The sequence below is a fragment of the Leucoraja erinacea genome, chromosome 1 (genome assembly GCF_028641065.1).
Source record: "Leucoraja erinacea ecotype New England chromosome 1, Leri_hhj_1, whole genome shotgun sequence".
Taxonomy (NCBI): Eukaryota; Metazoa; Chordata; class Chondrichthyes; order Rajiformes; family Rajidae; genus Leucoraja; species Leucoraja erinaceus.
Window position 1 is genome coordinate 47456849 of NC_073377.1, and position 22758 is coordinate 47479606.

General features: G+C 42.5%; 1 protein-coding gene across 1 annotated transcript in view; it reads left to right on the top strand.

Annotated features, from left to right (window-relative positions):
* Positions 1 to 22758, top strand: part of itga2.2 (integrin, alpha 2 (CD49B, alpha 2 subunit of VLA-2 receptor), tandem duplicate 2) — a 146894-nt gene that overhangs the window by 65853 nt on the left and 58283 nt on the right. Inside the window, exons 5-11 of the mRNA XM_055633986.1 lie at positions 3237 to 3351; positions 8131 to 8258; positions 10419 to 10567; positions 15917 to 16067; positions 17457 to 17622; positions 19751 to 19830; positions 22203 to 22341. Coding sequence (XP_055489961.1) covers positions 3237 to 3351; positions 8131 to 8258; positions 10419 to 10567; positions 15917 to 16067; positions 17457 to 17622; positions 19751 to 19830; positions 22203 to 22341 — 928 coding nt within the window. The remainder of the gene's footprint in view (positions 1 to 3236; positions 3352 to 8130; positions 8259 to 10418; positions 10568 to 15916; positions 16068 to 17456; positions 17623 to 19750; positions 19831 to 22202; positions 22342 to 22758) is intronic.

The window sequence follows — 22758 nt, forward strand, 5'->3', positions numbered from 1 at the left end:
GAATCACAGGTGATGAATTAGTTTTGGATGGGAATAATGATCAAACACTTAACAGATGATTTCATTAGTTAGCGATAATAATCTGGCATTTCCATTTCGCCCATTCGATCTGCTTCTACCTGAGTTGAGGATCAGGTTGTGATCATGCCAGTTCAAGTGAATTCTTGTGCAATTTCAGGGTGATAGGTTTACAAATCTAATTTCAAGGGAGCTTAAATATTTGGCATCACAATTGGAATACAATCACAAACTCCCTTGACTGCACATACAGCAAGTAATTTGATATCGTTATAATGCACAGGGCCATATTTTAGACCTGACAATTACAGATTTCTCCAGGAGAGCCATGCGTGTGTTCAGGAACATGTTTTTGATCTGAACACAGGAATTCGAGGATAGAGATACAGATTATGTTTTGTTCATACCATGAATGTGTCATGGCTAGAAATTTTACAAATATACTGCTGGAAAGATTTATGATCTTGCATTTTGTTTTGGTAGAGGCACAGTGATCTCATTGGAAGGAGGTGCTGAAGTCATAAGTAATATGAGCAAAATTTGCAGATGACACCAAAGGTTTGTGGATAGTGAGAAATGCTGTCAAAGAATATGGCAGGGCATAGTTCACTTGGAAACGTAGGTGGAGAAAAGGCAGATAGAGTTTAATCAAGACCATTGTGAAGTGTACTTTGGGAGGTCAAACGTAAGTAGAGTGTATGCAGCAAGTGGTGGAATTCTTTGGAGTGATGATATACTGAGTGATCTTGGAGTGAAACCCAATAGCATGCTAAAAGTGGCAAGACACGTAGCCAGGGTGGTAAAGAAGACATGCGGTATACTTGCATTTGTCAGTTTAGTCATTGAGTACAAAAGCTAGCAAGTTACGTTGCAGCTGCATAAACTTTGGTTAGGCCACTTTAGGAGTATTAGAATCATAGAGTCATACAGCGTTGAAACAGATCCTTCTACACAACTTGCCCACACCAACCAACATGCCTCATCCTGACTAGTCCCACCTGCCTGCTTTTGGATAATATCTCTCGAAACCTACCCTATCCATGTACCTGTCTACATTTTTCTTAAATGTTGTGATATTACCTGCCTCAACACCCTCCTCAGGCAGCATGTTCCATACACCCAACGTCCCTCAGGTTACCCATTCAATCCTTCCAACATTAAACCAATGTCCTCTGGTTCTTCCCCAATTCTGGGCAAAGGACGTAAACCCGATGTATTCTTCTCATGATCTTATACACCTCTACAAGATCACCCATCATCCTCCTGCACTCCATAGATTAAAGACCAAGCCTGCTTAACCTCTCCCTACAGCTCATTCCCTCAAGTCCTGGCAACATCCTGGTAAATCTTCTCTGAACCCTTTAAAGCTAGACAACATCTTTCCTGTAACATGGTGACCATAACCGAACTCAATACTCTTAATGTGGCCTCACCAATGTCTTATATAACTGCAACATGACCTCCCAACTTCTATATTCAATAGAGTATTGATGAAGGCCAATGAGCCAAAAGCCTTCTTAACCGCCCTATCAATCTGTGACACCACCTCCAAGGAACTATGTACCTGCACTCCCAGATCCTTTAGCCCCACAACACTCCCCAGATCCCTACCATTCACTGTGTATGTCCTGTCCATGTTAGACTTCCAAATATGCAACACCTCACATTTTGCTGCTTCGTGTGCAGTTCTAGTCATCACATTATAGGTAGGATGTGGAACAGTTGGAGAGAGTCAAGAGTATTTTATTGTCATACAGTATGTTCCTGTTGTGTTCGATAAATCACTGAATTCAGATAACAGTTTTGATTCATTCAGTAATTTATTACACTGCTAAATAAGGCACATACACTCACGTATCCTCGAATATCCCCGAACGCACTCGCAAACCCTGAGTACACAGCAGAGCACGCCGCAGGGTGTTTCTACACACTTACTTATCCCCGTACACACTCGCAAACTCATCAGAGCACGTCACAGGATGTTTCCTTCTTGATCACCTGGCACCGTTTGCGACGCGGTCTAAGGCTGAGGTTTTCTCACTGAAGGGGTGCCCAACACCAATCTTTATGGCAGTTCTTATCAGAGCAGACCACACCACTGCCCACTCCCCGAGCCAATCATAAGCCCCTCTTGTCTGCAACGTTTCTGCGTTACTAGCGGCAGGGGGCGCGGGTGGTCTACCCAACTATTGCTGTTGTGTTTGGTTCACCAATGCAGCATTTCCCATGCCATCCTATGGAAAAGACTGCGTTCCCGGGCAATGATCACAGGTGCGAGGAGATAACGCATCTGGAAACGCGTTTTCATTGGCTATGGAATGTAGGGCTGCTAATTTAGCTGATGACTACATTCCACATTTTAGCTGAAATTATCAGTTTAACCTTCGCACTGCAGTTCCAAAATGGAGCAGTGATATTATTATTGATTACTTGCAGCAGCACAACAGATGAAGATAAGAATTATTCACGTGTTGCCTGGATTAAAGTATTAGCTGTAAGGAGAGGTTGGACAAAATTAAAGTGTCAGAAACTGAGGGATGACCTGATGGAACTACAGTATATAAAATTACGAGAAGCATAGGTAGTGTAGTCAGTCGTTTCAGAGTATGGAAATGTCAAATTCTAAAGGGTGTAGATTTAAAGTGAGTGACTCCATGCCATTGGATCCTGACCCAGATCTGCAAAGGACCGTGGGGTGACTGTCTGTGCACCAGTCTCCCCACGTTAAACAAAGTTACGCACCGGCATCCTCCATATAGGGAACAGCACCCTGGAGACACCCATGGTCAGCCATGACCGAAGGTGGCCTAAGAAGGAGGAAAGTTCAAAGGAGATTTGCAAGGTCAGGATAAGACAGGATAAAGAGAATAAAGTTTAGTGCAAGATAAAGTCTATTAAAGTCCAATAAAAGATAGTCCCTGGGTATCCAATGAGGTAGATAGTAGGACAGGACTGCTCTCTGGTGTCAGGATGATTCAGTTACCTGATAACAGCTGGGAAGAAACTGTCCCTAAGGGGTGCGATTTCACATTTCCCAGAAGAGGGAGCTGCAGATGCTGGCTTACCAAAGAAAGATATAAAATGCTGCAGTAACAGCAGGTCAGGCGGCATCTCTGAAAACATGGATCGGTGATGTTTCTGGTCAGGACGCTTCTTCAGACTTTAGCTTTGTCTTGTTGTTTTTGGCAGAATTTGCTTATTTTTATTTCTTTTTTCAGGTTTGTGCTCCAGTATGGGCACAGGAATGTGGAAAACTGTATTATCCAACAGGATTGTGTTCAGATGTAAATTCAAACTTCCAAATATCAAAAACCTTCGCACCTGCTGTTCAATGTAAGTGTTATATGACAGATCTTTTGAATTCATTGGGATATTCTGGTGGATATATTGTAGCAATGTTACTTACTGTAAGATATCAGCTGTTCTGAAAGTAATTTTACAATTGATAAACAACTTTCAAACTCTCATTTCTTTTTCAAAGAAAATGTTGAACCCATCCCCACCTCTTTCCACTTTCCACAGAAACTATTCCCTCCACATCTCTTTGGTTCACTCATTAGCAATGTTACAAAATTTTGAGATTTAAAAAATCAAGTCTGTAATTTATCCCATCAGATAAAGCATAACAATAAGTTTAATTTGACACCAAATTCACTTTCATATCTCAAGTATTAAAAAAGTTATGACCATTTTCATACTCGGAAATTAGCATCTTGTTCCCTATTGATTTTCAATGGACATTACAAAAAAGCTGTGATCTTGGATAGTCAAAAGCACATTTCTTAAGGAAAGATTAACATTTTTAAATAGCCTAAGTGTCCAAAGATTATTCACAAATAATTCACAATATAACATGATTTTTATATCTAATTTACATTAATTTATAGGCCAAATGGAAGGAATTTAGTGTTCAATTGCTGTAAATAAATGCCCATTTAAATCGGTTTTCTAGTGGGTTTCTGTGAACGCGCTGGTTTAGAACGTTCAAATCGCGCTGGATTTGTGCCCTCAAATGCCGAGAAAAATACTGCGGGATATAAAAAGCCCAAAATGAGCTACTCGCTATAGAAAATTTTAATTATAGGGTTATATACATGCCCCATTTAATGTAAAAATAAGGTACATACCTTTAATTGTTTGCTTTATAAAACCCTGGGGCTGCGAGAGGTTGTGAACTGAACGAGAGCTTTTAAAATTATTATATCTACTATTCGAGGCCTATAAAACTAATAATAGCTTTTGGGACCGGGTCTTGCAGCGATTCTCCGTTAATGATTTACTAGGCTGAACATCTGCGATTGGAACAGCCTAGTAAAAATCGGGTTTTAAACCCGCCCCCTCCAAACAGCTCCAAAATCACACACAAGGGGTGGGGCAGATGCTCAGCCACGATTCAGGTAGGTTTTGTAACATACCTACACTCATCCCTTCCCACCCAAACCGCCCTCTCCCAGGCACTTTGCCCTCCAAACACAGGAGATGGAACACCTGGCCCTGCACCTCCTCCTTCATCTCCATCCAGGGTCCTCAGCAGTTCTTCCAGATGTGACAGAGGTTCACATGTACCTTCTCTAACCTCACCTACTGTATTTGGTGCTCCCAATGCAACCTGATTTACATCAGCGGGACCAAACATAGATTAGGGGACCATTTCACCGAACACTTTTACATGGTCCACTAAGGCCTGCTGGATCGTCTGTTTGCTAACCATTTTAACTCCCCTTCCCTTTCCGATATTGACCTTTCTGTCCTTGGCCTTCTCCATTGCCGGAATGAGGCCACACACAAACCGGAGAAACAACATCATAGATTCAGTTTAAGTAGCTTACATCCGAATGAATGAACACTGAATTCTCCAATTTTAATTAAGTAAAACCATCTACCTCCTCTTTCTTTACTGTGGCAATTCCCACCCTCCTACCCGATGTGCACCCATTTCACCCACTCTCCCATCCTTCTTCAATCCCCTTCCCCCCCACCTACATCCTTCCTTCTGGCTTTACATTTCATTCTTCCTCTCCTCTTCTTATCTGACACCCTTTTGTCTCCTTTTCACCCCTAGCCTTTGTCACTTACACCAACTATCCGCCAATCAACCCCCCTTCACCTGTATCATCTATAATTTGCCAGACTTTGTCCTGCCCTACCTCTCTTTTCCAGTTTTCTTCCCCCTACTACAATTAGTCTGATGAAGAGTCCCGATTCAAAACGCCAGCTGTCCTTCCCTCCACAAATGCTGCCTGACCCGCTGAGGTATTCCAGCAATTTGTGTTAAAACCAATGGAGTTGTGAACCATCCCGAAAAGGCTCTTCCACTGAAACACCAGTCACGTGGCCAGGCTCATTTTCCACATAAGGTCCAGTATGGTCCCTCATCAAGTTGGACAGTCCACATAGTGTTTGAGGAAACCTTGAATACACCTAACAAATTCTGCCCATCGGAGCCATTTGCACTAAGTAGATTTGCACTAACAACATTTGGACAGGTACATGGTTAGGACAGTATACCTGGATATGGGCCAAATGCAAATAAGTGGGACTGGCGTAGATGAGACAAATTGGGCCAAAGGGCCTGTTTGCAATCTCTAAAGTGCCAAGACCACAGATGAGTTACACACAGAAAACAGATGGAACTTTAATCTGCCGTCACCCTCCACTCAGCCACATCGCTGAAACCTCCAGGACCACAGCAAGGCGGCACAGCGATATAGTTGCTGCCTTATAGAGCCAGGGACCCGGGTTCAATCCTGACTACGGGAGCTGCCTGTACGGAGTTTATACGTTCTCCCCGTGACCCATGTAGGTTTTCTCCGGGAGCTCTAGTTTCCTCCCACACTCCAAAGATGTACAGGTTTGTAGGTGAATGGGTTTGGTAAAATTGTAAATCATCCCTAGTGTGTGTAGGATAGGGCTAGTAGTGTTTCCGCACTGTATCTCTAAACTAAACTCAACTAAATTCTAACCCAAAGCCTCAGCAGTTACCCTCAAACAAATCAGCAGATGGACAGCCTCCCCTAACAATGCTGCTCCACGATACCTTTCCTTCTTTTAATCATAGTTGTGCAATCAAATAGCTCATTCCATTTAAAATCTCTGGCTGCTGCCCTACCACCTCCCCAGCTATTAGCATAGCTACGTTTGTTGATGAGGCAACACATTGTACTGTCTATATAGATACATGGAGAGCAAATGTACAGTTAGACAATAGACTATAGGTGCAGGAGTAGGCCATTCGGCCCTTCAAGCCAGCACCACCATTCAATGTGATTAAGCTGATCTTCCCCAATCAGTACCCCGTTCCTGCCTTCTCCCCAGATCCCCTGACTCCGCTATCTTTAAGAGCCCTATCTAGCTCTGTCTTGAAAGTATCCAGAGAAACGGCCTCCATCGCCCCCCCCGAGGCAGAGAATTCCACAGACTCACAACTCTCTGTGTGAAAAATTGTTTCCATATCTCCGTTCTAAATGGCTTACCCTTTATTCTTAAACTGTGGCCCCTGGTTCTGGACTCCACCAACAACGGGAACATGTTTCCTGCCTCTGGCATGTCCAAACCCTTAATAATCTTATAAGTTTCAATAAGATCCCATCTCGTCCTTCTAAACTCCAGAGTATACAAGCCCAGCTGCTCCATTCTCTCAGCATATGACAGTCCCGCCATCCCGGGAATTAATCTTGTAAACCTACGCTGCACTCCCTCAATAGCAATAATGTCCTTCCTCAAATTAGGGGACCAAAACGGCACACAATACTCCAGATGTGGTCTCACTAGGGCCCTATTCAACTGCAGAGGATCTGTTTGCTCCTATACTCAACTCCTCTTGTTATAAAGGCCAACATGCCATTCACTTTCTTCACTGCCTGCTGTACCTGCATTGTACTTTCATTGGCTAATGAACAAGGACCCCCCAGATCCCATTGTACTTCCCCTTTTCCCAATTTTCCACAATTTAGATAATAATCTGCCTTCCTGTTTTTGCTACCAAAGTGGAAAACCTCACATTTATCCACATTAAACTGCATCTGCCATGCATCTGCCCACTCACCCAACCTGTCCAAGTCACCTTGCATTCTCATAGCATCCTCCTCACAGTTCACACGGCCACCCAGCTTTGTGTCATCTGCAAATTTGCTAATGTCACTTTGAATCCCTTCATCTAAATCATTTCAGTCCCAGCACCGAGCCTTGCGGTACCAATACAAGTCACTGCCTGCCATTCTGAAAGGGACCCATTAATCCCTACTCTCCAGCAGAGATTTTAAATTAAATGAGCCATTTTATTGCACAACAGGTGATTAAAAGGAGGAAAGTTCTATTTCTATTTCTATTCTCTCCCTGCACTGGAGACCCGACCTTTTCTCGTCGGGTCTCAGGTGTCGTTGAGGCCGCAACGAGGAGCGGCCTCCAACAGGAAGAAGCCGGGGACTCTGGTGCCGACTCACCGTTGCCGTCGCGGAGCTGGCCGAGTCCGGAGCGGGTGGAGCGGTGGAGGAGCGCTGCCACTGCTGCCGCTGCTGCTGCTGCTGCTGATGCTACCGGAGAGTCGGAGGCTCCAACGACGGGTCTGTGGACGGCGGCGCCGGGAGCCCGCGGCTCCCTGGAGGGAGACCGCTTTTCGGGGCTCCTGCAACGGCGACTTCTCCCGCCCGAGTTGCGGGGTTGAAGAGCTCCTGGAGCGGGGCCTACATCACTGCCCCGCGCGGCTGGAATGGCCGCGGACTCTGCGAGCGCACACCGGGGGCTCAAACACCAAGACCCGGTGTGCGACCTCGCACCACCCGGCGTGGCTTTAATGGCCGCGGGACAATCGCCATCGCCAGCCGGGGGCTATGACTTTGACTCTGACATCGGGGGGGGGAGAGTGCAGTGGAGAGATAAGTTTATTTGGCCTTCCATCACAGCTATGTGATGGATGTTTATGTTAAATGTAATTATGTTGTGTCTGGGGTCTATTTGTGTGTAATGTATGGCAGCAGAAACGGCATTTCGTTTGGACCTCCAGGGGTCCAAATGACAATTAAATTGACTCTTGACTCTTGACTCTTGATTTAATGATCGAAAACCACTATTGATACATCACAATTAATATTGTTGAATTTATCCTTTTAATAGCGTGTGCATCTGCCATGGATCTTGTAATAGTGTTGGATGGATCCAACAGTATCTGGCCTTGGGAACCAGTCCAAAATTTCCTGAAAAAATTAACGGGAAGCTTAGATATAGGTCCGAAGAAAACTCAGGTAACTATGTTTCTATTCAATTTTGGCAGTGTTTAATTATATTTATCATTCTTGAATACAGAAACAGAGGTAGACCATTCAGCCTTTTTTCCATCTCTTTCTCTTGGTAAGATGAGGTCTAATTGTTTACTCTGTTACTTTCCTGCATAACACTTTTGTAGGTTTATTTTAGGGATACAGCGCGGAAACAGGCCCTTCGGCCTACCAAATCCACACCAACCAGCGATCCCCGCACACTAACACTATCCTACACACACTAGGGACAATTTACACTTGCAGCAAGCCTACAATCCTGTACGTCTTTGGAGTGTGGGAGGAAACCAAATATCTCGGAGAAAACCTAAGCATATCACGGGGAGAACACTCCGTAAGGACAACACCCGCAGTCAGGATCGAACCCGGGTCTCCGGCACTGCAAGTTCTATAAGGCAGCAACTCTTCTGCTGCGTCACCTTGCAATCCAAATGTTTTAATTTATATGAAATAACTTTTAGTCCCTTATTACACAAAAAAATCTATTAATCTGTCACTGGAATATATTCAACTGTCAACAGTTACTGTAGGAAGAGAATTCCAAAGATTCATCATCACCCTGTACATGAGAACATTTCTGGTTACCTCAGTACTGTATGGCCTATCTCTCCCTGCCATTCTGATTAAAAAAGCCCCAATAGGAGAAATCACTTTCCTACATCTATCCAGGCAACATAAAATGTAGACATAAGACACTTGCTTACAATGCAAAATGCTGGAGTAACTCAACAGGTCATGCAGCAGCTCTGGGGATTATGGATAAGGTGGCATTTCGTCAGACTCCAGTACTTTGTGTATGTCAACAAGGGATGCAGAACAGGTATTTTTGCCCACTAAGACCGTGCTGAATATTATGCCAATTTAAACTAATGTAAGAATTTTATAAATTTCAGTAATATCACCTTTCATCCTTCTTAAATCTGAGTATATACGCTCAGAATATTAAACTCACTATATAGGACAAACCCCATCCTGGCTTCCTGTGGAGTAACTGGGTGAGTCCAGAACCAGGGGCCATAGTCTTAGAATAAAGGGGAGGTCATTTGAGACTGAGGTGAGAAAAAACTTTTTCACCCAGAGAGTTGTGAATTTATGGAATTCCCTGCCACAAAGGGCAGTGAAGGCCAAGTCACTGGATGGATTTAAGAGAGAGTTAGATACTCTAGGTGCTCGTGGAGTCAAGGGATATGGGGAGAAGGCAGGAACGGGTTATTGATAGGGGGTGATCAGCCATGATCACAATGAATGGCGGAGCTGGCTCGAAGGCCGATTGGCCTCCTCCTGCACCTATTTTCTATGTTCCTGTGTAACTGAGCTATTTAGAATATAGAACTGAACAATACAGCACAGGAACAGGCCCTTCAGTCCACAATGTTTCTGCTGAAAATGAAGCCAAGTTAAACTGATCTCATCTGCCTGTATGTGATTCATATCCCTCTATTCCCTACACTTACATGTACCTATCTAAAAGCCTCTTAAACACTACAACCGTACCTACCTCCACCACCATCTCTGGCAATGAGTTCAAGGCTATATTTCTTATTTTACCATTTTCCATATTTCACTACGTTAAAGGCATTTCTTCAACACAAATCATTTTTGTTGTTCTTGTTTTATTTTATATGAAATAACGATTCAAATGTTTGAGATTTTATGGAATGACCCCCAAAGCAACATAAATGCAAGAGAAATTAATGATTTTAATAGAAGGAGCTGCAGATGCTACTTTAGAAAAATAAAATACATAATGTGCTGGAGTAACTCAGCAGGTCAGGCGGCATCTCTGGTGGGCATGAATAGATGGCGTTTTGGGTTGGGACCTATTTCAACATAATGTGCTTGTGGAAGGAATAACAGAGTTAACAGAAATGTAAGCATATTCTTCTCACAAATTCTGTCTCACCTGCTGAATGTCCCAAGCAATTCCTGTTCTTGTTTCATATTTTCGGCGTCTACAGTTCTTCTGAGTGTGTGTTCTTGTTATATTTGTTATTGTTGAATTTCCTGTCAATGATCTTCTGCCAACGCTTGAATCTGCCTTAGTTTTAGAGTAGGGCATCATATCCCTATTAGAAAGAGTCTTCCGTGCTCAGTTGTTAAGATAATTCTACTCTTTTGCTCCAAAAGGTGTCCATTGTACAATATGGTGAAAATGCAAGAATTGACTTATCATTGAATTCTTTCGAAACAACAGCTAAAGTTGAAAAGTATGTAGCAACGATCGCTCAAAAGCAAGGACAAGAAACAAACACCGCAGGTGGAATTGACTATGCAAGGTAATTCACGTCTTGAAATGATTTGTGATTCCTCATGAAAGGGTATATAGTATCATGGTCAATATCTGGCTTGGTGGACCGAAGACCAATTTCCATGCTGAATGACACCCTGACTATCGACGTTTTCTTCATGCTAGAAATTGTAAGCAGGACTTACCACATATAAAAGGAGAAAAGGGAAGGTTAGGGCAGGGAGGATGTTCTTTCCTCACAATACTCTTTTAGACTCTACCATGGTGAAGTATTAGAGTTTAGCAGAAGGTGCATAATTAGGATCTTACATTAAAAATACATAAAGTACTGAAGTAACTCAGCAGGTGAGGCAGCATTTTTGGACAACATGGATAGGTGATATTTTGGGTTAAGGAACCTTCTTCTGAAGACGTTTTGAAGAAGGATTTCAACCCGATACTTCAACTATTCATCTTCTCTGTAGATGCTGCCTGAAAGCTGAGTTACTCCAGCACTTTGTGTCCTTTTGTGTATTAACCTGGATCTGCAGTTCTTTGTTTCTAGGATCTTGTATTCCTTGTTTGTGCTGAAAAGTAAAGGGCCGGTCCCACCATGCACCTGCATGCGGCGAGCGCGACCAAACCGGAAGCGGAGGTCGAGTGAGTGACGTGAAGTTCGAGTGAAGTCCGCGGGAAGTTCGCGCGGGACGTACGGCGTCAAGACGCTGCGTCTGGCGTCGAGAAGCTGCGTATGCCCGTCGAGGCGATGCATACAGCGTCGAGACGGCTGCGGGCCGGCAGGCCGTGCCGCGCGGAATTTTTGAACACGGTCAGTTTTTCGGAGCCCTGTGCGATGTTGGGACCAGCTCCGCACAACTCCATACGGCTCCAACGATCGAAGTGGGACCGGCACCGCAAAGTCGTACGGCTCAAGCAGCCACGTTAGGTCGCGCTTGCCGCATGGAGTCGCATGCTCGTGGGTCAGGCACTTAACATGTTTGTTGACATTTTAGTGCAAAGTGTTACCAGATATACAGTTATTTTCGTTCCCATCTAACTTAATGGAACACTAAAATGGAATTCTCAATATACACTTGGATCTAGAAAACTTTTCATATTTAAATATTGTAACCTGTTGATACAATTTAAATGTTTTACAATACTTCCGGGCAGCACTTGTGATAGTTGATCTACTGTGGACACTATCCACAAGAAAACTAATTGCAATGCTGAACGCTAAATATCCCTATGTCAAGATTTTAAGATCAACAAGAAATCAATTACTTTTGCAGACTTATGCTCAAATGTCATTAGAAACGGGAATAGTCCCCGAAGATTGGTGTACTGCGCATGTTGTTCCATTGTTTAAAAAGGGTTCTAAGAGTAAACCTAGCAATTATAGACCTGTTAGTTTGACTTCAGTAGTGGGCAAATTAATGGAAAAGATAGTTAGAGATAATATATATAAGCATATGGATAAACAGGGTCTGATTAGGAACAGTCAACATGGATTTGTGCCTGGAAGGTCATGTTTGACATCTTCTTGAATTTTTTGAAGAGGTTGCTAGGGAAATTGACGAGGGTAAAGCAGTGGATGTTGTCTATATGGACTTTAGTAAGGCCTTTGACAAGGTTCCTCATGCAAGGTTGGTTAAGAAGGTTCAACTGTTGGGTATAAATGCAGGAGTAGCAAGATGGATTCAACAGTGGCTGAATGGGAGACGCCAGAGGGTAATGGTGGATGGCTGTTTGTCGGGTTGGAGGCAGGTGACTAGTGGGGTGCCTCAGGGATCTGTGTTGGGTCCTTTGTTGTTTGTCATGTACATCAATGATCTGGATGAAGGGGTGGTAAATTGGATTAGTAAGTATGCAGATGATACCAAGATAGGGGGTGTTGTGGATAATGAAGAGGATTTCCAAAGTCTACAGAGTGATTTAGGCCATTTGGAGGAATGGGCTGAAAGATGGCAGATGGAGTTTAATGCTGATAAATGTGAGGTGCTACACCTTGGCAGGACAAATCAAAATAGGACGTACATGGTAAATGGTAGGGAATTGAAGAATGCAGTTGAACAGAGGGATCTGGGAATAACCGTGCATAGTTCCTTGAAGGTGGAATCTCATATAGACAGGGTGGTAAAGAAAGCTTTTGGTATGCTAGCCTTTATGAATCAGAGCATTGAGTATAGAAGCTGGGATGTAATGTTAAAATTGTACAAGGCATTGGTGAGACCAAATCTGGAGTATGGTGTACAATTTTGGTCGCCCAATTATAAGAAGGATGTCAACAAAATAGAGAGAGTACAGAGGAGATATACTGGAATGTTGCCTGGGTTTCAACAACTAAGTTACAGAGAAAGGTTGAATAAGTTAGGTATTTATTCTCTGGAGCGCAGAAGGTTAAGGGGGGACTTGATAGAGGTCTTTAAAATGATGAGAGGGATAGACAGAGTTGATGTGGACAAGCTTTTCCCTTTGAGAATAGGGAAGATTCAAACAAGAGGACATGACTTCAGAATTAAGGGACAGAAGTTTAGGGGTAACATGAGGGGGAACCTCTTTACTCAGAGAGTGGTAGCGGTGTGGAATGAGCTTCCAGTGGAAGCGGTGGAGGCAGGTTCATTGGTATCATTTAAAAATAAATTGGATAGGCATATGGATGAGAAGGGAATGGAGGGTTATGGTATGAGTGCAGAGAGGTGGGACTAAGGGAAAATAATTGTTCGGCACGGACTTGTAGGGCCGAGATGGCCTGTTTCCATGCTGTATTTGTCATATGGTTATCCTCAGTCAGTTAACAGCTTTTAATGTGTAGGAAGGAACTGCAGATGCTAGCTTAAACTGAAGATAGACACAAAATGTTAGAGTAACTCAGTGGGACAGGCAGCATCTCTGGAGAGAAGGAATGGGTGACATTTCAGGTCAAACCCTTCTTCAGACACGTCAGGGGAGAGGGAGATACATGGATAAGGAAGTGTCAGGTGTGAAAATAGGACAAAGGGAATGGAGATCAAAGAATATGATTGTTAGCTGGGAGAAGTTAACAACAAAGCAGAAATAAAATGTAATCAGAGACAGTAAGACTGGTTGGAGAACTGGGAAGGGGAGAGAGAGAGCGGTAAAGCAAGAGTTATTTGAAATTAGAGAAGTCAATGTTCAAACCGCTGGAGTGTATGCTGCCCAAGTGAAATATGAGGTGCTGTTCCTCCAATTTTCTCCCCCTCCCATTCCCACACTTTCTGTCCTGGGCCTCCATTGTCAGAGACCCGACACAATTTGGAGGAACAGCTTTTATTGTATTGGCTCAATGTCAAGATAAAGCAAAAGATCATGCAAGATTTTCTTTGCTGTTAAGTAAGGGAGGTGCAGCTCATCCTTACACTGCACATAGTGAATTCCCTAACCACTTCCTCAACTGACTCCATCTGCCCATCATCCTTCTTTCATCTGGTTCCACTTAACTTCTTACTTACTTGAACAAAATACAAAGTGGTGGAGGAACTCAGCTGGTTAGGCAGCATCTATGGAGGGAATGGACAAATGGTGTTTGGTCAGAACTCTTCATAATTGGCTCCTACAGCTTCCCCAGGCAACTATGACCCCGGCCCATTAACACTCCTGGATCATAAGTCCTCAAGTTCTAGGAGCAGAATTAGGCCATTTGGTCCATCGTCTACTCTGCCTTTCAATCATGGCTGATCTACCTCTCCCTCTCAACCCCATTCTCCTTCCTTCGCCCCATAACCCCTGACACCCTTACTAATTAAGAATCTGTCTATCTCTGCCTTAAAAATATCCATTGACGTCTTCCATTGCGGTCTGTGGCAATGAATTCCACAGATTCAAGTTCAAGTTCAAGTGAGTTTATTGTCATGTGTCCCTGTATAGGACAATGAAATTCGTGCTTTGCTTCAGCACACAGAACATAATAGGCATTTACCACAATACAGATAAGTGTGTCCATATGCCATAATATAAATATATACACACATGAATAAATAAACTGATAAAGTGCAAATAACAGATAATGGGTTATTAATAATCAGAGTTTTATCCGAGCCAGGTTTAATAGCCTGATGGCTGTGGGGAAGTAGCTATTCCTGAACCTGGTTGTTGCAGTCTTCAGGCTCCTGTACCTTCTACCTGAAGGTAGCAGGGAGATGAGTGTGTGGCCAGGATGATGTGGGTCTTTGATGATACTGCCAGCCTTTTTGAGGCAGATTCACAACCCTCTGATTTAAGAAATTCCTTTGCATCTACTGAGTCTTGCTGCTTCCCAGGCTGCATCTCGGCCACAGCCCTTAACACCCAGTCAACTGGGTTCACCTGCCCTTCCTCCTCTTTAACCATCCTCACCACTCGTACACCAGACCTCTCTCCTCTGAGCCCTCCTCCTCCTTCTATGATCCCTGCCCTGAACTTCCCTGCCTCTGTTCTCTCCTGACCTGGTGTCTGACCCCAGCCCAACCCATGCTAGTTTTCATCATCTCCTCTGACCTAGCCTTTTCCAATACTTAATGGTCTCTCCTCAGCAGAGGCTCTTCTTTGTACCCCAATATCCACACTTGTAAATACATCACCATCCCCATTCTTTCATTATTACTCAGTCTAAATCCTAGCACTGCCTGTGACAGCTCTTCACGATTAGGACTTTTGCAATTCTAGGAATCGTCTCACCCCACCTTCTGAAGGGCAATTAAGGTGTTTTTCAAATGGCTGACCTTATCGGTACAATTAACATCAACACATAATGATGTAATCCAACAAAATGTCATAGCAAAAAGCTTGAAAAAGTCTATCACACCATGTACTTGTTAATGGACTGATATATTATGTAACATTAGTAATATATTTTGTCCAGGTGGAAATGCACAGATGGGTGCTTTTCTTCATTTGCAATTGAAGTGTAAATTCAGAATTTACTGACTGACATGAAATTTTAACGTCAGGTTATGCAAACTGATTGTAGGTTGGTGGGTACATATAGCCAATCTATGGGATTCACTAACCTGTCTTACTTTGGTAAGTTGGGGGAGTCCAGAACCAGGGGCCATAGTTTAAGAATAAGGGGCAAGCCATTTAGAACGGAGATGAGGAAGAACTTTTCCACACAGAGTGTTGTGAATCTGTGGAATTCTCTGCCTCAGAAGGCAGTGGAGGCCAATTCTCTGGATGCTTTCAAGATCGAGTTAGATAGAGCTCTTAAAGATAGTGGAGTCAAAGGATATGGGGAGAAGGCAGGAACTGATTGTAGATGATCAGCCATGATCACAATGAATGGCGGTGCTGGCTCGAAGGGCCGAATGGCCTCCTCCTGCACCAATTATCTATTGTCTATTGTTGGCAGGTTTGATAGTTAAACTGATTGGATCTGACATATTGCTGTGTCGTGTTTCAGGAAATATGCATTCTCGCCTCAAAATGGTGGAAGGCCATCAGCAACTAAGGTAATGGTTGTTGTAACTGATGGTGAATCTCATGACAGTGCCAGATTACCGGAAGTGATAGTTCAGTGTGAAGATGATCGAATAACCAGATTTGGGATTGCTGTAAGTGAATGCAAACTTTATTTTGTCCCACATCCTATATTCACAGACTAACAGAAGTTGTAAAGTATTTATTTTTATACAAGGGAATCTGCATTATTTCTTGCATTAGAATCTCCAAGAAGAAATAATTGTTCAATTGATAGAAATCCTTTGTTAAGTTGCTGCAGGGTGTTGTAATGATTTTTCTTCACAGTAGGACTGCAGTGAATGTTTGTGCACAAGCACTGAAGGTGTTTACAAAAATAATGGTCTTTCCAAGAAAGTTGAGCCTTTCTGATGCGATATTCATTTTGCCTGTGATAATGTGAGATATTGCACTCTGATTTCCCCATGGGCATATTCATCAGCTTTACCAATTTTCCACTCATTATAAAGATGACACTGCATGGACAAATTGCTTCAAAAACTAAGGGTAACAGTACCATTTAACACAGGTATCCCATTATTAACCATGGAAACACCCCAAGAGTTGTCTTGATGTATTTCCGGCAGCAGATGAATCATATTTTCTGTTTCTCAGTAAAGATTCAGGGCTGGAAGAACAACTAGAGACATAATATTCTCCATGTGTCAGTTTCAAGAAAGATGTAGAAAGATAAACTAAACTAAACTAAACCTACCAAGCTGTAAGTCTTTAGAATGTGGGAGGGGAAACTGAGGGATCTAGAGAAAACCATTGCAAACACATAGAGAATGTGTGAACTTCACACAGACATGTCTGAAATGTCAAGACTGCAATATGCCACTTGGAGTCATGAAGCAGTAGCTCTACTTGCTCCAAACAATGTGCTGCTATACAAGGAATTACTAGGGGAACAAGCATGACAGGAGGCTATAATCTTTGCAAGATGCATGCAAGTGTGGCAAAAGGCCATTTGCAATGGATACTGACTATTTATATATCCTGAAAATGATTGGAACATGTTGTGTCATTTTTAAAAACAGGGCACCAAAGCTTTAAACAGGAATTGGCTGCAGTATATTGAAGAGAATGAAGCCCAAATGCAGCATTTAATGTCTGAACTATCCAAATATGACACATTCACTTGCAAACTGCTGTAGATATGGCAATGTTGGATTTAGCCATTAAGTTACGATACATTCAAAGCAAACTCCAAGCCATCACGATCCATTGACAAGGGATGTCAACAAAAATACAGCAAATGTTTATGCACCGTACAACAAAACATTTTTTAATTATATTTCTGAAACACTGCACTATTTCAAAGTTTAGTACAGAAATTAGCGTTGACTGAGGTGGCAGACAAATGTTAAGAAGTATTTGCTGGGACATTTATATTTACATTCATTACGTGTAAAATCTAAATGTAATTAAAACAGTTGATAAAAAAATGTAATCTATTTTGATGATTGTTTTACATTCCATAGGTTCTTGGTTACTACAACAGACAAGGGATAAACCCAGACAAGCTAATCAAAGAAATTAAGTCCATTGCAAGTACTCCAAAAGCAAAGCATTTTTTCAATGTATCCTCAGAAGATGCCTTGATAGAAATAGCTAGTGCCCTCAAAGAACGAATCTTTAGTATCGAAGGTAAATTGTTCTTTATACTTTCCTCCATTTTGCGTTCTTGTCAATTTCAGATTGGGAAATTTCAATTGTGATCTATTTCAGTGCAGCACCAAATGCAGATTCAAACTGTACGTAGAATGCTAAGGCAACAGTGAAAGTACACCACAGGTTCATTAATTTGGAGCTATATACATTCTTTCATACATGAAAGAAGAAAGAAAAAGTAAGCTCTTTACATTAGAGTAGGAAACATTACAGAGGAATTTGATTACTTTAGAGTAGGAAACATTACAGAGGAATTTGATTTAGGTATTTAAAATTATGAATGATGGGGCAGAGGAAATCACAATAAGGTGTTCCCTCATGCCCCTGTCCCACTTAAGAAACCTGAACGGAAACTTCTGAAGACTTTGCGCCCCACCTAAGGTTTCCGTGCGGTTCCCAGAGGTTGCAGGTGGTTGCCGGAGGTTGCAGGTAGTGGAAGCATGTAGGGAGACTGACAAAAACATCCAGGAACCTCTGGGAACCGCACGGAAACCTTGGGTGGGGCGCAAAGTCTCCAGAGGTTTCCGTTCAGGTTTCCTAAGTGGGACAGGGGCATTATGCACAGCAGTGACATGGGAACTAGTTATTCTCTCATGGGCCCACCACTGCAAATTTCAGGTGCTATGAAAGTGGGCTGCCCAAAATCCAGTTGCAGGTGAGAAGTTCAGCAGTTATAAATCCCGTCGAGGTCTGGGGATGAGATAAATGGAAAGAGCATAAAGGGTGGTGTTGGCAAGCAGGGTCAGTAGTTGTTGGTGGAGAGGTGACGGTGATAAACATGTGGCCTAGGAATTTTGGGGAAATGGATCAAGTAAGTTTCCAGGATGCAGAGTTAGAGATTAGAGCCTCAAGATTTCAGGGGTTCAATGTCAAGGTTATTGCCACATGTACCAATTAAGGGACAGTGCAATTTGAATTACCTCTGGTGTAAACCTGGGAAGGGGCAGGTTATATGCATCAATAAACTGGAAAATAAAAGTTGGGCCTTGTTCGAAAAGCAGACAGAGAATGGTGGATGTGGGAGGGGGGTTGATGGTATTTAGTGGCAATGGAAGTGTGGAGCATTAAGAATGATAGAAAAGTGTGAGGTTCTAACCCAGTGCCATACTGTGAAAATATAAATGTCACAGAAATGTTAGAAAGTGGATTCTCTCCTTGCTTTAATTACACTTCCAATACTGAAAAAATTAGATATGCATTGGATGTAGAAATTGCATTAGACATACAAGTCTGACTAACTGTCCAGATGAATTTCTAGAGGGATGTGACACAGGCCATAAATGTTAGTCATGCAGTTAGTAAATTTAAGTCACATGGTTAAAATAAAAGCACCATAAAATCTAATATTTAGGTAACATTAATGTTAAGGGGGCATAAGTATTCTTATAAAGGAAGTTAAATTAAGGCGTATGGAAAATATTTTCTGGATTGTGAGGCAGTGTAAGCTTCAAGAGTTGTTGACTAAAAGAAAGATTATATCCACATTTATGTACAGGTGTGATATCCAGTTAAGAATAAACATGTTCAACATGGATGTTTAAGGATTAGAATTGGCGTGATGCCAAAGGTGTGAAATCCAGCTAAAGTTAAAAAGGTTCAGCGTGGATACTTAAGGATTAAAATTCTGCAGGAAGATTGGTTGATCTGTTTCTGCCCCTCAATTCTGAATTGCACAAATAATGTTACAAAGTAATATACTGTAATCAGATCTCCTACACAGTGCTGAAGCTTATAAAAATGAGAGGGGTGGTCATCACATCAGGGACTTTAAACTTGAGTAGCTGCTGTGTTTGTTTCACCAATTTCATTGTTATTTGCTGTGTTTTCCAATCACGGCTTGCTCGGAGTTTTTGAATCTGCCTGCTTCCTGACCAGATTCTGCATTAAGATCATGTAACTGGTCTGTATGCAGAAGCAGTGGCTCATGCCACCATGCCTGTGACCACCTTAACTTAGACCATGGTTCCAATATTAGTGTACAAGGAACACCAGATACTTGACCAGGTTGACCATACTTGATAACATATGTGGCATATAACCTACATGATGTTTCTATGAATACAGTGATTAAAAGTCTTATATCTTACCGTTTTTAATCCACCAGGGACCAGCAATAAGAATGAAGATACCTTCCTGTTGGAAATGGCACAGGTTGGATTCAGTGCACACATTGTACCTAGCAAGGTGCGAACATATTCTATGATTTTTAAGTTGTTGTTAATGATTATTACGGTGAAGAAGTGTTTGTTTACATTCCATGACATCAAGTCAAGTCAAGTCAAGTTTATTTGTCACATACACATACGAGATGTGCAGTGAAATGAAAGTGGCAATGCTCGCGGACTTTTGTGCAAAAGACAAACAACAAAACAACCAAACAAATTATAAACACAATCATAACACACATATTCTCTTACATAATAAATAATAGAAGGAAAAACGTTCTGTAGAGTTAGTCCCTGGTGAGATAGGCGTTTACAGTCCGTATTGCCTCTGGGAAGAAACTCCTTCTCAACCTCTCCGTTCTCACTGCATGGCAACGGAGGCGTTTGCCTGACCGTAGCGGCTGGAACAGTCCGTTGCAGGGGTGGAAGAGGTCTCTCGTGATTTTGTTTGTTCTGGAGTTGCACCTCCTGTTGTATAGTTCCTGCAGGGGGGTGAGTGAAGTTCCCATAGTGCGTTCGGCCGAACGCACTACTCTCTGCAGAGCCTTCTTGTCCTTGGCAGAGCAATTCCCAAACCAGATGGTAATGTTCCCAGACAAGATGCTTTCCACCGCCGCTGCGTAGAAGCACTGTAGGATCCTCGGAGACACTCTGAATTTCCTCAATTGCCTGAGGTGGTAAAGGCGCTGCCTTGCCTTACTCACCAGTGCTGAGGCGTGTGATGACCATGTCATATCCTCAGAGATGTGGACTCCCAGATATTTAAAAAAGTTCACCCTATCCACAGGATCCCCATTTATACTCAATGGAGTGTACGTCCTCGGATGATGTGCCCTCCTAAAGTCCATGATCAGCTCCTTCGTTTTTTTGATGTTCAAGAGGAGGCTGTTCTCCTGGCACCAGAGTGCTAGATCAGCCACCTCCTCCCGGTAGGCCTTCTCATCATTGTTTGAGATCAGGCCCACCACCACAGTGTCATCAGCAAACTTAATTATTGAATTGGAGCTGAACCTAGCCACACAGTCATGTGTGTACAGGGAGTACAATAGGGGGCTGAGGACGCAACCCTGGGGTGATCCTGTGCTCAGGGTGAGGGACTTCGATGTATTCCTTCCCATCTTGACTACCTGGGGCCTGGCGGTGAGAAAGTCCAGGACCCAGGCACACAGGGAGGTGTTGAGCCCCAATTCCAGCAGCTTCCCGGCCAGTCTGGTGGGGACTATCGTGTTGAAGGCTGAACTGTAGTCTATGAACAGCATCCTCACGTAGCCCCCCTTCTGGCTGTCCAGATGGGAGAGAGCGGTGTGCAAGACCTGGGAGAGTCTGCCAAGGGCAAGAAGGCTCTGCCAAGGACAAGAAGGCTCTGCAGAGAGTAGTGCGTTCGGCCGAACATCCGGAGCATAAAAGCCATTTTTGAAATATATTTCTGCAATACCTTCTATAGTATTGGTCAGTTTCTTCACGTGGTTCTATAAATTTCCAAAAGTACAGTAAAAGCAACAAAAATGTTTAACAATATTGGAGTGATTGAGAAGTGCAGGAATCCTTCATTTTGGACCTGTCTTAACTCTGAAAACACAATTAAAGTGTTCTTATGTAATTCAACAAATAAATATTCAAACATTTCAATCCAGTTTGGCTCAGATCTACAAATCCAACTCCCAAAGGTTAAACCAAGGTTTGAGAAAATAATGGAGCAATTGGGGTTTGCCTTTAAATTTGAGTCAGAGGAAACTTTAGTCTGAAATAGATGTCCTGGAGATGATCAACACTATTTCTGGGGCCCTAAAGTGAGGTGAAGTTCCATTTTTTCATCTGCAAAATCCCTCAAACATTTAAAAAAAAACATAGATATAGAACATAGAAAAGTCCGGCATAGGAGCAGGCCCATCAGTCCTTAAAGTCCATGTCAAACATGACGACAAGTTAACTAATCTCCTCTGCCAGCATGGGATGCATATCCTTCCATTCCCTGCTTATACAGTACATGTGCCTATCTATCTGCCTCCACCCCCACCTCTGGCAGCTCATTCCAGGCACATTCTAAAAAAAATCTCCAACATCTCCTTTAAACTTGGCCCCTGGCACCTTAAAGCTATGCCCTCTAGTCTTTGACATGTCCATTCTGGGAAGAAGGTTCTGTCTGTCTAACCTATCTAAACATCTCATTTTTTAATGTAATTCTATCAAGTCTCCCCTCAGTCTCTGACGCTCCAGAGAAAGCAATCCAGCATTGTCCAATCTCTCCTTATAGCTAATATTCTCTATTCCAGGCAACTATAAAAATCCTTTTGAAAAATATGATGATGATATAATGCCATACTGTAATCAATTCATCAAGTGTATTTTCATCACAGTGTAACTCTTTGAAGATAAACATTCATTTTGCAGGGCGTAATGATATTGGGAGCAGTAGGAGCTTATGATTGGTCAGGCACAACTGTACATCAATCTTCTGTCAAGACGACTATATTTTCCAAGAAAGTCTTTCAAGACATTCTGCAAGATAGAAATGACAGTTCATACTTAGGTAAGCATCAATTTAGTACCAAGTACGTTGAACTGGTATTGTATTTAGCTTCTGATTTATTAATTTACCTTTAAGTTTGAATTTCGTTTATTGTCACGTGTACCGAGGTACAGTGAAAAGCTTTTGTTGCATGCTATATAGTCAATGAAAAGACAATCCATGATTACAATCAAGCCGTCCGCAGTGTACAGATAGTTTAGTGCAAGATAGAGCCAGTAAAGTCCGATCAAAGATAGTCCGAGAGTCTCCAATTATAAAATTAATGTAAGCAAGATTTAATGTAAACAAGAAGATAGGTGAGATTTTTAAGATGTTATAGAGCAAACACAATTTGCAATCCAGCCAAAACGCACAGCCTGTGATTAACAGAACAATACTGATCACAACGCTATATCAAGTAGCAGTGGATTCCACATT